Source organism: Paramormyrops kingsleyae, chromosome 16 (assembly GCF_048594095.1).
Source record: "Paramormyrops kingsleyae isolate MSU_618 chromosome 16, PKINGS_0.4, whole genome shotgun sequence".
Lineage (NCBI taxonomy): Eukaryota > Metazoa > Chordata > Actinopteri > Osteoglossiformes > Mormyridae > Paramormyrops > Paramormyrops kingsleyae.
Genome location: NC_132812.1, coordinates 4,242,210 through 4,256,563, shown reverse-complemented (window position 1 = coordinate 4,256,563; position 14,354 = coordinate 4,242,210). Strand labels below are relative to the sequence as shown.

Sequence of the window (14,354 nt, the reverse complement as noted above, 5' to 3'; positions counted from 1 at the left end):
TTAGGAACACCTGTTCAATTTCTCATTAATGCAATTATCTAATCAACCAATCACATGGCAGTTGCTTCAATGCATTTAGGGGTGTGGTCCTGGTCAAGACAATCTCCTGAACTCCAAACTGAATGTCAGAATGGGAAAGAAAGGTGATTTAAGCAATTTTGAGCGTGGCATGGTTGTTGGTGCCAGACGGGCCGGTCTGAGTATTTCACAATCTGCTCAGTTACTGGGATTTTCACGCACAACCATTTCTAGGGTTTACAAAGAATGGTGTGCAAAGGGAAAAACATCCAGTATGCGGCAGTCCTGTGGGCGAAAATGCCTTGTTGATGCTAGAGGTCAGAGGAGAATGGGCCGACTGATTCAAGCTGATAGAAGAGCAACTTTGACTGAAATAACCACTCGTTACAACCGAGGTATGCAGCAAAGCATTTGTGAAGCCACAACACGCACAACCTTGAGGCGGATGGGCTACAACAGCAGAAGACCCACCGGGTACCACTCATCTCCACTACAAATAGGAAAAAGAGGCTACAATTTGCACAAGCTCACCAAAATTGGACAGTTGAAGACTGGAAAAATGTTGCCTGGTCTGATGAGTCTCGATTTCTGTTGAGACATTCAAATGGTAGAGTCAGAATTTGGCGTAAACAGAATGACAACATGGATCCATCATGCCTTGTTACCACTGTGCAGGCTGGTAGTGGTGGTGTAATGGTGTGGGGGATGTTTTCTTGGCACACTTTAGGCCCCTTAGTGCCAATTGGGCATCGTTTAAATGCCACGGCCTACCTGAGCATTGTTTCTGACCATGTCCATCCCTTTATGACCACCATGTACCCATCCTTTGATGGCTACTTCCAGCAGGATAATGCACCATGTCACAAAGCTCGAATCATTTCAAATTGGTTTCTTGAACATGACAATGAGTTCACTGTACTACAATGGCCCCCACAGTCACCAGATCTCAACCAAATAGAGCATCTTTGGGATGTGGTGGAACGGGAGCTTCGTGCCCTGGATGTGCATCCCACAAATCTCCATCAACTGCAAGATGCTATCCTATCAATATGGGCCAACATTTCTAAAGAATGCTTTCAGCACCTTGTTGAATCAATGCCACGTAGAACTAAGGCAGTTCTGAAGGCGAAAGGGGGTCAAACACCGTATTAGTATGGTGTTCCTAATAATCCTTTAGGTGAGTGTATATATTGCCAGTTTTAAATGACCTATGGCGTTACTAGATCACTTGAACAAAAACCAAGAAAAATCTATTCGCCTCTCAGCAGCAGTTCTCCTCTGATTGATTTAACCACACACACACATAGCTGTCAGACTCAATCGTTTTATTGCACTGTATCGCTCACCTTCTGGGTGGGACCAGGACCACCCTGGCCCACCTGCAGTAGCTATGGACATGTTAGAATAACATCAGTTCTCACTTAATGCAAACTAATACATTCATTTTTAAAAAGGTTTGTATTCCCATTTAACCACCACAGGTTCCTGGGTTACAGAAAACTATGTGTGGATTAGTGTGGAGAGATCAAGAAAAGGTAAATGTTTGTCATTTTCTTGCAGAAGATGCTTTTAGATCCAGTGGACAACAATCTGTTCTCATATTCTGACAACTTTTTTTTTTATTCCAGGATAAAATTCAAGATGTATATAAGCGAGTAGGTAGCATTATTTGTATCAAATAATTCATAAAGCTTCTTTTCCATACATATGAACTTCATTGGAGACTCTCTCCTTTTTTCAGTTCTTGTTTCATTATTCAAAAGCCCAAAACTCTTTGCGGTCCATGCAGCGGGAGGTAGGTGGTACGTGTGTGTGTGTATGGGGGTGGGGGGGTGGTGATGGGTTAAATTTCATTATGAGAACCAATGATGATCCTGATCCCTTATTTGCCATATGCACAAATACCGGTACATGAACATTGGAATGCATCACATATCCCATCCTGCTCTCCTTTGACACATAGACACATATATATATACAGCTAAGAGCAGTGCTTGGGTCCGAGGGCAGCTCAGCCATTAATCAGGCAGCCTTGCAGCACTGAGGGATGTTTTGAGCCATACATACTTGCTCTGTGTATTTTGTGCTTCATGTTGGTTCATATTTGCCTATGAAAAATGTTGCCATGAATATACATACAGTCGTTCCTCGGTTCTCTAACTCAAATTTCTTGAAAGTCAAACAAACCAGTTTGACCTAGAACTCGATCTGAATATCAGAAGTCGAACCATGAACACTGACCTAATATAAATCGTACGTGCCAGGAAATGAGTCATACTACAATGCAATTCTTACTTGAATGCCTTCTTCATAGACTGGACGATCAACCAAATAAAGCAGCGCAACATTACAGTAACTAACAATAAATAAACCACTAACTTATGTGTACTATTAGAGCATTTATGTCATTTATTTAAACTTTATTTTGCCAGGTAAATTAACTGAAAACCAGTTCTCACTGCTTTACGTGATATTCGGGAGGAATAGCAGATTACGCATCGGAACTGCCCGGGATACGTCTTGCGTGTAACTAAACTCTTCAGTCAATAAGGGCAAAGGTGTGTCGTCACGGAGGCGGTTCCAGTTTGTGCAGCCAGGTGAGAGGTCGCAATGCATCTAACCATAATGCATTGCGTCAGGATCAGAATGCGTTGCTTTAAGCCAGCGCTGTAAGCAAATCGAACGCACCCAATGACCGGACTGGGGAAACAAACTGAAACGCGGACTTAATACAGAGGACCAGGGGCATTGCTAGAGATTTTGGGCCCCATGAAAGCATATCATATCAGGCCCCCCAGTCCAAACCAATCCAGTTATTTTCCTAATTTTTTAGGGCCCCTGTTGCTCATCGTCTTAGCTTTCCTCCCCCTTACGGCGCCCCTGCAGAGGACTAATGACAACAACCAGAAACAGCTGATCACATGGGGATCCCACACGAGGTTAACGAGGGGGCGTGGCACACGGAAGGAGCGGATGATCGGGGGAGGACAGGGGTAATGTTGGGATAAGATCTTTATCGTTTTGGAAGCCATTAAGAAAAAAATGCTCTTCTTGTTTTAACCTGTTCATAAAAACATATTTAGGTGTAATTTTGGGGGCCGGGAACCAATTAATTGGTTTTCCATTATTTCTTATGGGAAAAATACGATCAGAACTCAAACTTTTTAGGATTTGATCCGGAGTCCGTAACAGATTAAGTTCGAGAACCGAGGTACCACTGTACCTTTGGAAATTCTGTTTCAAAAAGGGGATGTACAATCCCACAACCATTGTCTTGTCTACCATTGTAGTCCCAATCTGTCCACCCTTTGATGCGTCTGTACCCCAAACTCTCACAGAAGAGAAGAAAGCAACCTGCTCCTTGGGTAGGAATGCACTTACCTGCGATGTATTTCTCTACTGTTAATAAATTATAAATTACTGTTAATTAAGTGTTCACTGTCCTCATGGCTCAAAATAACATGCATGTCCTCTGTTTATCCTTAGCGGAGCTGAGTTGGCGTGTACAGGTAAGATGTTATCTTCCATTGTTGGTTATATCTGTCATCAATGGGAGTAACTTAGGCCACGGAGAGCTGAAAGCTGCTTTTTCACTTTTGATGTTATGGGGGTTGTCTCATGTTCTATGTCCTTCTTTCACTGTTTAGTGGTAGAATTACCAATTCCGGTTTTGTGGCTGTTCTGTACCTAATCACCTAGGCACCTGCCTGAACCCAACAGCAACACAAAGGCATCTAATATAAACCCTAAGGGGGGGTCAAACTGCATTACTTTACACAAAACATGCATATCCCATGTATCCTAATGTCACCCAGATTCAATCCAATAATTTAAGTCCAAATACGATTGAAATCCAGAACTGCCTTAATGGAATTCCTTTAAATTATGTTTTGAGCTCCCATTGATGATGATACAACAGCTGGAATCATTCTAAATTTCAGCACCGTATTTCTGGTTTGGTGTGTCATGATGGTTAATTAATAGCATTACCCACAATGATTAATGAATAATTTTTTTCAACCCAAGAGATCCATAAATTTGCCCATCTGTGTTACTCAGTTCAGGTTAAGTATCTTTTTCAAGGGTGCAACAGCAGCTTTCTACTTGAAAAATGAACAATGCAGACTTTTTTGACTTGAATCTCACATCTTAAAAGTTATGCAGACCCCGCTACAGGACCAAAGTTGTGAACCCGTAAGTCAGATCAAAGGCCAGCCAGGACCCATAGAGTGGTAAACAGCAAATCTATTTAGATACACTTCAAAACAAAGGGGTGCTTCAGTTTAGTGGGTAGGTTAAAGAGATTGCTGTTGTATCCTTGAACAGGGCACTTATATGTAATGTAGATATTTCAACAGATGAGTAAAATGTAAGCAACTGCAAACAAAAATAAAAGTACTAACAATATGTAATTATTACAGTTCATAAACCTCTAGCTTTCAACCTTCAGGTTTAGTATACTAAAATGTTTTGGCTATAAACCTGCTATCACTTATATCTGCTGACTAATGCAATGTTTTGCTAAATGAAATGGTTGGGCTGTATGTCAAAGCACTTCATGCAACTCTGTAAATAGCTGGTTTGTTGGTGTGTCACAGTTCTTGAGAAATTAATAGCCAGATCTCATCACTATGAGAGCCATATATAATGCATTGAACAAACAATCATGGCGAGGAAGGAGAATATGCTTACTGTATGGCCAGGAACTGACCTGGGATCAGTGGAAATTACCCTGACCGTTTCTTTACTATTCTGCCATAACCTGAAATACACTTATCTGATGCATCCAGATACCTACAATGACCATCTATCGGTCTTATGGATGTTTCTACACCAATTACACATCTAATACCAACATGGAGAATCACACCAGGGGGTCATGTTGGGTATAAAACAGCAGCAAGGAACAGGAAGGACCCCATACTGATCAATAATGGGTAACAATGTCTGTTGAGGACTCAGCACATCAATGCTTTATTCTCTCTCTCTCCCTGAAGATGTGAAGACTCCAGAAGGACTACAGCATCAGTGTATAGAACCATGTACATAAAAGGAGAAGAACCCCAGCACTTTGTATTGTACACTACAGAATGACTTATGCATATGAGGTACACGGAGCTATAGTGTTGAATGTCAGGCAGTAACCATGGTGATCCTGAATCGCACCCTCACATTTGATTAGTCTAAATAAAAGCATGTTGAAAAGTGACAAAGTTTAAATGGAGGTTCTTCTGCACATCTGGCTCATTTTGTGAAGACATATTACAGAGCTGGTCAAACTCACCAAGGCCTGCAGGCCATAACTTTGCATGGGGTATAAAAGCAAGAAAATGTTCTCGGGGCACAAGCATCATGAAGCTTAATGTTTCCAAAAAAAATTTTAAAAAAAATTTTTTGAAGAGTAATATATTTACTTTAACAGGTAATTGCACAAAGCGTTAATATATTAGAAACTTAATAAGATGTTTCTTTAAAACTATACAAAAGCTTCTGAAACAAACAGTAGTAGTTAAAAAAAAAAAAAACAGTGGGATATTGCTGTAACTTCCCTACTTTCCTGAAGAGGCTGGGCAGATATCAGCTGTTTTCTCTGTGGATAAGAATCATGATCATGAGGATGTTGGTTCGCCATGTTTTTTGAGAACTGCTGCCTCTCGGCAGAGAGATCTCTTGGTCACTGAACAATTTGTACCACTTCATCAGTGGCAAAACTTGGAAGCTGGTCTCCCCGCCAGTGAGGGCTGTTCCGAGTTCATCCCGAGAGGCTGCTAGTCTTCATCCTCAGACTCGCTGTCCTTTTTTGTGGGCAGGGAGCACCGGATGGACGACATGAGCTTGTCTTCTATCTGTTTCCTTGGGTTTTCCTCCAAATCTGTCTTCACAGCTCCAGTCTTTGAAAGATTCCACTCAAGCTCTGTGTTAGTGAAGAGAAAAGTGTGCGACATTAAAATGCATCATGCTTCACTAATATATAATATACAAGAAATATTTTATCATGGACATAGAAAGAAAACAGAAAAAGCACCAATTATGCTGTCGACAGGGCAGTATTACCAGACGGACATTTGAAAAAGTAACTGAGGATCCCTGAAAAGCCAAAGGGTCTCTCAGAATGAACATTGAGAAAGATCAGTTATATTATCATCCATTCCTCCATCCATCCAAGTACTTACCCAGCCGAAGGGCATGGATAAGTTATGTTAAAGATTTTACCAAAACAGTAACAAAATGTTAGCAAGTCAAATGCTACCTCACTTGAAAGTATTTGTATCTTACACTATAAGCTGGAAGTAGAACTACTCGTATTATTTAGAGCATATCATGAAAGCAAAACATACAATATTAAATTTAATTAGATTTATAAATATTCCACAGTTGTAAAGATAACTAAATTTTGTACAGTAAACTCTGGCTAAATTCCCATTTTACGAACATAAAACTTATGGATTAGAGTACTTCAGGAGTGGAATCATTAAACGACGGGCTGTTCTCAGGTGTAGTCCATGGTGTATCTCCTGACGCATGTACCTACAACCTGGGAATGTGTGTTTGTGAGGAACAATGTAGCTTCTCATGCAGAAGTACCATATGCACAGACTCTCACCTTCAATTTTTAAATTCATGCCACCAAACACCAGCGGCCCGATGAACTGTGCTTTCATGTCACCCTCAAAGTAGACGAAGATAGTGGGTAGATTCCTGTCAGGGTAGTTGGGGATGCAGGTGCTAGAGATGGACTTAAGGAACTTCGTCTGGGGAAACTTCCCGGCCAGGACTGAGAGGTGCTGGTTTATCAGTGTGCAAAGTGGGATTCTGGGAAGAAGGAAACCAGGGCCAGTTAGTGTCTGAGAGACAAGTCCATAACCTACAACGATGCTCATACACAGATTTATTTAGTGGCCTCTTTACTCAAAACGCAAAAGAAGGTCTTAAGGAATTTTTTTCTGAAATAAAAGTTTTCAGTAATAAAAACTCTGGCACAAAAGTAATGAAGCACTATCCGTGTGTGATCTCTAGGATCAGGACCAGGATGGAAAGCACTCACCCCTGTTTGTAGAGGTGTAGCACTACCCAGATGCCCTGACCTGCTTTGTTCACTTCCTGTACATAGTCTTGTCCCGATATCTCTTTCACCTCACCAAATATATTCTTCATCTGATTGACTTTCCATTCTGCAAGTCTTTTTTGTCTGAAAGTATGAATTCAAAAGTTAAACAGGAAATGAAGACCATAAGTACTAAATAATCAACAAACTATCCTATTACATAAGGACTGCACTACAGATTCTCTCAAGACCCAGTCCATAAGAATTTGCTTAGTTAACCACATAAACTTTATAAACTTAAAGTCCTTTGAAATTCATCTGGAGTTCATCAGTCCTATGCCACCACGTTAAGTTTATTAGGGTGACCATACGTGCTATTTTTCGTGACTTAAAAATGCCAGAAAAGTCCGGGATTTTGCTTTGTTTCATATTGCAATTTAATTTCTACAGTCAGAATACCGTCTGTTTGCACATTTGTTTTGCTTTGACGCCTCTCTTTGCGCCCTGCCCCCGGCGTCACTTTTTCGAAAGCAAAATATGGTCATCCTACATTTTATAGTCTGGACGGACCTGTACATCTCGATGGCCGCTTCGTCCTCCTCGCTGAACTCGTCTTCATTTTCCTCAAGTTCTTCCAGGGTCATATCTTCGTAGGTTTTTACTGATGCATTGTAAAAACGAAGATGACGGGTGGTAACGGGAGGATAACGTGTTTCACACACCGTAACATGTTAAAATAATACAGTTGTGTAATCCACACCACAAATACTCACCAACTGACTGTTGCTGGAGGATTTGCTCTCCCTCCTCATCTTCTTTCGGCGTTTCCTTGGGGGGAAGGATGCCTTTTTTCCTGAGAATGTCGTTCCATTCAGTGTCTTCATTTGGATCCTGGAGAAACACGTTTCAAGTCAGTGAACTATATGAATTCAAGAAAACGATTCAAGGGTCATTAATTGCTGCCGTTTACTCTTCGCGTAGTTGGCCAAACTATGTAACAGCATATATTTTAAAAAGATATTTAAAAACATGTCAGAAATTTTGATAAATACCTGCATTTTTGATATACTGAACTGCAGCTAAATTCAAGACCTCCCTATTTCCTTATGAACCACGCAAAAGGGCGGTGTGCTTCTTGATACAGTCCGTCAACTACAAAAAAAAAGACTTATAATTATTTCGTATAGGTCAAAGGAGAGAACAAAAGATAAATTATTATGTAGATTGAGTTATCAGAATATTTTATTATATGCATTATAAATTCATTGCCTGTAATGTTATTAAGCTATATAAGTATAAACGTTAAACGAATTGCCCGGACCTTAATCCACGTTGCACCAGCAAGGATCTACTCCATGTCCAAATAAGGACACGGAACGTCACATTCTTATCGTAGCAGCTGTGAGTAAAAGAACATGAACTAAATATACACACATACATATTATGTTATTTTCCTTTTTAAAATATATGTATATTTTAACCCATTTGAATCTGTTGAAACCCAAACGTATTATTGTTTTTTTTCCCAAATGAAAAATATTATTACGTTTAATTATTCAAAGGAAAATGTTTTATAAATACAACCCCCCAGTGATCCTAATACAGATAAGCAAATGGATTAATTATTTTATTTTACTAAAAATACTTAACGTAATTTATTCTATGATTTTTTACTTTTGTTATCACATGATATACATATTTCAGCGAAATGTCTGTTGTAATTGTAATGATTATAGGATATATGAAAACTCAGTATATGAAATACACTGAACTAATTAGTATATTTGCTTTAATTTTACGTTTGGATACACTGTAGATGTAATGTTATAGATTATTATTCTTAATAAATAAATCACAGGTCCTCATTAATCCGAGCTGATTCATTGTTCAATATGGACCGCAGTTTTGAGCATGGAATTCTGGAGGCTACTATATATAGTTATTATTGTTACGCTGCTTGGAAATTTCACCATAGTGCTATTAGCAACACAGCCAACAGGTTAAACAAAACGCGTGAGCAAGTCCTCAAGAATAATGATGAATCGAAGATGAATTTCCTTCACCCTTACAATGGCATGTAATGGTAATGTTCTATATTAATGTTGTTTGTAGTAGCACAGAATAAATGCATCAGAGAATTTTACAAGACCCCTAACTTGCCCTAGCAGAGCATTCCTGATGTAAAAGCTGACACTCCATACCGTGGTATACTAAGTAACTTAATGAGAAAGCTGTCATTCATTCTCAACCCTCTAAGACAAAATCTGAATATCTCACATTTTATCCTTCCCTAGGATGTCGTATAATAGACAATAATTTCTTAAAACTGACATTACACTTGTTTTTATTCAATGTAAAGTCAGTCAAAGCTCAAGTCTTTGTGACAAGTGCAACAACCATTCATTGTTCAAGCCATTAGTTCAGCTTTCCCTATACTTACCACTTAAAACACCAAATTAAATGATTCTACATTACAACAAATAAACCAAAACAGAACACTGAAAAAGCAATTGCACGGTGCATATATAATCCAAAAGATTTATCTGCCGTCGTGCCGCCAAAAGGAAATTGCACTGCGATGTCAGCACTATTTGCTATACAATTCCTAGATATTAAAGATCTATTATAATGGACCGTGTAACATCTTTTTCCTTATAAGATGTCATTGGCAATTTGATTTTATATGTAGCTGGCCTCGATGTGTTTTAACGTCTCTTTTCATGTTGCTGTTTATAATGCGAAGGGAGGGGAAAACCAACAACAAAAATATCCGAAAGAATCGCCAATCACAAAAGGATATTCAAATGAAACTTCCTCTGTTTTCACCGGAACTGTAGGAAGGAAAGAGCTCAGGCGCTTCGCTGTCTGTATTTACATTAGTGGGTAGAGGGACTAATGAAATCTGACACAACGCAAGATACCGGGCAGCGGTTCAGCTCAATCATGGATGATCCCGAGAAGTTCGCCTCTTTCCTGACGAATCGACGTTAAAACAGCCGGCGCACTTCAGCATTTATGGTGCTACAACGGCGTTTTCCCCCTGGTTCTTTTCCTCCCTTCCATCTTCGCTGAAGAATGTGGCTCAATCCCGAAGAGGTTTTGCTGAAAAACGCGCTCAAGCTGTGGGTAACGGAGAAATCCAACACTTATTTCCTTCTGCAGCGCAGGAGGGGCCATGGCCATTCCGGGGGGAAATTAACAGGTAAGACCGCCGTGCTCTGGATGCGGGACCGCGGCGCACGCATTTTGGGGGCTGTGACATACGGCCTAAGCGCCCCAAACTGGACAAACGAAGCAGCTCAAAGTTTATAGAGAAAATGCGCAGCTGTGCACAGACTTGGCAGAAACCGAGCTCCTTCGCTAGTGCTGTGCAGTAAGGAAGTTGCTTATTTTTATACTTTCTATAAAGGAAACATATACTAATTGATACTATGATGAAGGTAGCCATTATGTTATTATGTATTTTTAATTATTTCCCTGTTTATCATGTTCTTCATATCTGTAGTATATTATGTTTCACAGTACGAAAAAGCAAAACTGAATTAATTCGTTTCTGAACCTGGAACCTTTGCTTTAGGATAAATTTAGCTTTCAATGATAAGTATGTTAAATGATTTGCACATAAAACTTCTGGTTTACAGATAAATTAAGATAAATTTAGTTAAATAAAAGTCATTAACGAAACACTGGACTCAGTCTTTGTATATTACTTGGCGTCAGTTGCGTTCGGTCATCCGTCTCAAGATTGTCGCTAATGAAAAAAGAAAAAAAAAAGATTGTCGCTAATGATCTATCGATTGCTATTAGGTTTCACGATTTCGTGATTTTGATTGATAAACTGGTGGATTGTCGCGTGGACTGCAATGCCCCGCTTCAAACCAGCGTTTCCGTATTCCATAACTTTCTTACGGTTGTGGGAATGGTGGTTATGCATAGTATTATCATAATAAAAACGGGGTTCATAAAGTAATAGGTTGGAATTAACGACCAATTAGATCGTCAGTCAAGAAATCTATTTTTCCTTTCTGCTCCATTTCCTGGCAAAATCAGTTTTCTTAAAGCAAAAAAAAAAACTAAAAAGGAAACATCGTTTGACACAATGCCAGAATGGGAATACGTCTTGAAAATCAAGGACTTTTCTTACATTTTTTTTAAAGGGATGTTCCACTTCCTCCTTCACAAGCAGCCTTTACGGAACAAATAGAAGGAAACAAATAGGTTTCAGGTCATGATTTGCACAGATGACTATATGTAAAGTTAATAAATAGCTAGGCAGTAATATTGTAAAATAAAGTTGTGTACAATATGTTCCTTTTGTTCTTTCCTTCATATCACCAACTCAGAAAAGCCAGACGTACTCAGTATATAAGCCAGGAGTACAATGATGCAGTCACAAGGTTCCAAAGCGATAGCCCTCAGCAAGATTCATGCAGATAACTCATTAAAAAAATTCTTTGTTATAAAATGCTGTGGGGAAATTTCTAAGACTTAGAGCCAGTGTTCCCCTGTTCCGGTCCGGGAGGGCCACTCTGCACCACAGTTTGCAGACTTCTTTGCTCAAACACACCTTATTCGCCTCACCAGCCAATTGCCAGGCTTAGTAAGCATGTTTGAGCAGGGAAACCTGCAAACTGTGGCAGGCTGGCCCTCCAGGTCCGACACTGTGGAACAAGATCAAGGAGCTGCCGAATCCATTTTTTGTTGTGTGCCCGGGGGGCGGAGAACTTTTTTTTTTCCTTCTTGAAGATATTCGTGATTTATTTAGATATTTAAGTTTGTGCAGTCATTTGTCCCTGTTGCTGCTCTGACCCTGGGCTGGTTCACCTGTTGCCATGGCATTAGGTGTTCCATCCATCCATTCATAGCTCAATCGGTCACCTTATAATGACTTTTAATGGTCTGGGTCGTTTGGTAGGGCTGGGAGCCTGTTATAGGCAGCATAGGGTACAGAGCTGGGATACAGGGCTGTGGAGTCGGTAGATAAATGCTCCGACTCCGACTCCTCAGTTTCTAAATCTTCCGACTCCCCGACTCCGACTCCTCTGTATGTATATACTATGCTAATGTATTTTCTACATCCATTGAAGGAAAGGAAGGCAACATACATGTCATTTCACCACAGAACTACTGGCTAGGAAGCCAACACTCTACTATAATGCCAGATTAAAGACAAACACAATGAAAACAAGGTTTCAAGGGTAGCGCATAGCGAAGGGGAGCCGACGGAGCTGAGAACACACCAGATGATTTTTCAGGTGTTTGACGCGTGATGACTCGTTGAACGGCCGAAAAATCGGCAGTGCATCTGTAAATGTATGGGGGGCTTTAGGCTAGGTTCACAGTTCCCTGTAACAGTGAAACACGACACAATGGAAAGCGGTGCCGCACCTTACCTGTGCATTACATCCCATATAGTGACGCATACAGTCAATGAAAAGCATGCTTCATGGTTACTTGACATGTTCGTTTTGTGGTAACATTATGCACTGCATGCATTGGGCTTTATTCTTACAGCAGAGAAGTAGTTCATTATGACTGTTTGTGAATTGGGACATTTCAACTTACTTTTTAAATTCCCATTTAAATTTATTCGGAGTCGGAGTCGGAGTCGGTTAACTTTTTGCCGACTCCGACTCCAGATACCCAAAATTGTCTCCGACTCCGACTCCACAGCCCTGCTGGGATACACTGTGGACTGAATTTGTTGCTCATGGTTAATATGAATCTGAGTTGATGTGTTGCATTCTTGGGATTAGATTAGCAAAGAAGTAAATTAATCAATATGGACACTCCATGCTGCTATTTATGTAGGGCTGACAGCCTAGGATTGTGGCTGTATAACTGACTTGCTTTATTTCACTCCTGCAAGTGATAAATGCCTGCTTACCTCTGTTACTCATGGTGGCTTCTGTTTGTTCTCTTTCACTTACTCTTGCTAATGCTGTAGTAAGTACATTTCTGTAAGGGTTAATATTTACAGGCAGATTTGCTCTTTTTTTCATTTTCTGTTTGTAGCAGTAATCACTGATACGGAGGCTCTATAGTTAGCATTGTGACCTCGCACCTGGGGCTGTGGGTTTGGTTTCAGCTGCTAGCAGTGTGTGCGTGCAATTGGGTTGCGTCGTAAACCAGTACTGGGAAAAAAAAAACACGGTAGTTTTGAAAATGGTACAATACCAGCATTTTGAGAAAATTGACACTTTTATTATGCCAATGGCTATTTGATCTGGCAAAAAGAAATCTGTCTCATTGGACTCTACTTAATGACGCTTGTGAAAACATGGCTTCAGTGGTTTGCTGGCTTGACCGACAGTACAGTTCATGTAGGTACTTATGATGATTATTATTATTATTATTATTATTATTATTATTATTTGACTACCAGTCGAAAGTTTTTGCACATTACTCACTTAACATTTTGTAAAAATACTCAATATTCTTTGCTAACAAAAAATATTACAGTATGTTCACCATTTGAGTATCTTTATTATCAAGGAAATGTAATATCTTTGATTCATCAAAGTAACCTCCTCTAGCAGTTATAACAGCAGAGAAAAATTGAGGTATTCTTTCCGCAAGGGACATTAAATACTGCTCTGTCTCGTGGGATGAAATGGTTGACTAGTTCATTTAAAGTTAAAGGACAGCTTAGAATTTGACTGTGCCATCACAACACAACCAGTTAATAGGATGTCAGGCATGCACTGTTACTTACTCTTTCTGTGTTGTAAAGAAAACCTGTATTCTTTTACTTATATTTCATTTATAGTTGTTCACTCAACTTTTCCATTTTTCATAAACAAAGAATGAAAAGTTAAAGTGTTAAAAACCTGTGGTGTACAAAAACCTTTAACTGTATTCCTTTTTCTCCAACTTACCTACAAATTAGACTTGGACAGACTTAGGGAATGCACCTTATTTGTAACCTACGGCTTGTCTGTAATCATTGAACAATTGATCTTGTTTCAAAAGTTATGTCATGCAAAGAATTGGGTATTTTTCATTCACTTTATTTTTCTTTCCATTACTGCCTTGTGGTCAGGAAAATTTCTTGCCATTTGGTGAACAAAAATCTGAAAATGCTTCTTGTACCTGCTTGAGATTGACATTCAGGAGGAAGACAAGCTCTCTGAGTGAGAAATCCACGACTAAAATGAGGAGAGAGAAACCCTGAGGAGTGGCTGTGGGAAACGGGCCCGACTCTGATAACGAGCTCCAAACAGATGGTGTCACCGCAGGAAGTGACATCATTATGAGAAACACAGATTGCTTCAATCAGCCATTGGTACTC

General features: G+C 39.7%; 3 protein-coding genes across 4 annotated transcripts in view; 2 read left to right on the top strand and 1 right to left on the bottom strand.

Moving 5' to 3' along the window:
• The window catches only part of LOC140578809 (neuromedin-S-like), a 63,277-nt gene extending 58,098 nt beyond the window's left edge, over positions 1-5,179 (top strand). The window contains exons 4-9 of the mRNA XM_072700774.1: positions 1,500-1,553; positions 1,647-1,673; positions 1,760-1,813; positions 3,309-3,383; positions 3,505-3,527; positions 5,016-5,179. Of these exons, the coding sequence (XP_072556875.1) occupies positions 1,500-1,553; positions 1,647-1,673; positions 1,760-1,813; positions 3,309-3,383; positions 3,505-3,513 (219 nt within the window). The 3' untranslated portion in view covers positions 3,514-3,527; positions 5,016-5,179. The remainder of the gene's footprint in view (positions 1-1,499; positions 1,554-1,646; positions 1,674-1,759; positions 1,814-3,308; positions 3,384-3,504; positions 3,528-5,015) is intronic.
• LOC111854139 (phosducin-like 3) lies at positions 4,969-8,404 on the bottom strand. 2 transcript variants are annotated; one of them, XM_072700773.1, is made up of 7 exons: positions 8,385-8,404; positions 8,116-8,215; positions 7,837-7,954; positions 7,634-7,724; positions 7,064-7,207; positions 6,623-6,831; positions 4,969-5,932 (listed from the first exon to the last, which is right to left on the bottom strand). In XM_072700773.1, the coding sequence occupies exons 2-7, from the start codon at positions 8,119-8,121 to the stop codon at positions 5,787-5,789; spliced, it is 714 nt and encodes a 237-aa protein (XP_072556874.1). In that variant the 5' UTR covers positions 8,122-8,215; positions 8,385-8,404; the 3' UTR covers positions 4,969-5,786. The 2 variants fall into 2 exon arrangements, with proteins under 2 accessions (XP_072556874.1, XP_023687554.1); XM_023831786.2 differs by lacking the exon at positions 8,385-8,404 and having other exon boundaries at positions 8,116-8,230.
• A 1,463-nt stretch (positions 8,405-9,867) lies between these two features.
• LOC111854135 (TBC1 domain family member 8) overlaps positions 9,868-14,354 on the top strand; it is a 29,498-nt gene continuing 25,011 nt past the window's right edge. The window contains exon 1 of the mRNA XM_023831779.2: positions 9,868-10,265. Coding sequence (XP_023687547.2) covers positions 10,139-10,265 — 127 coding nt within the window. The 5' untranslated portion in view covers positions 9,868-10,138. The remainder of the gene's footprint in view (positions 10,266-14,354) is intronic.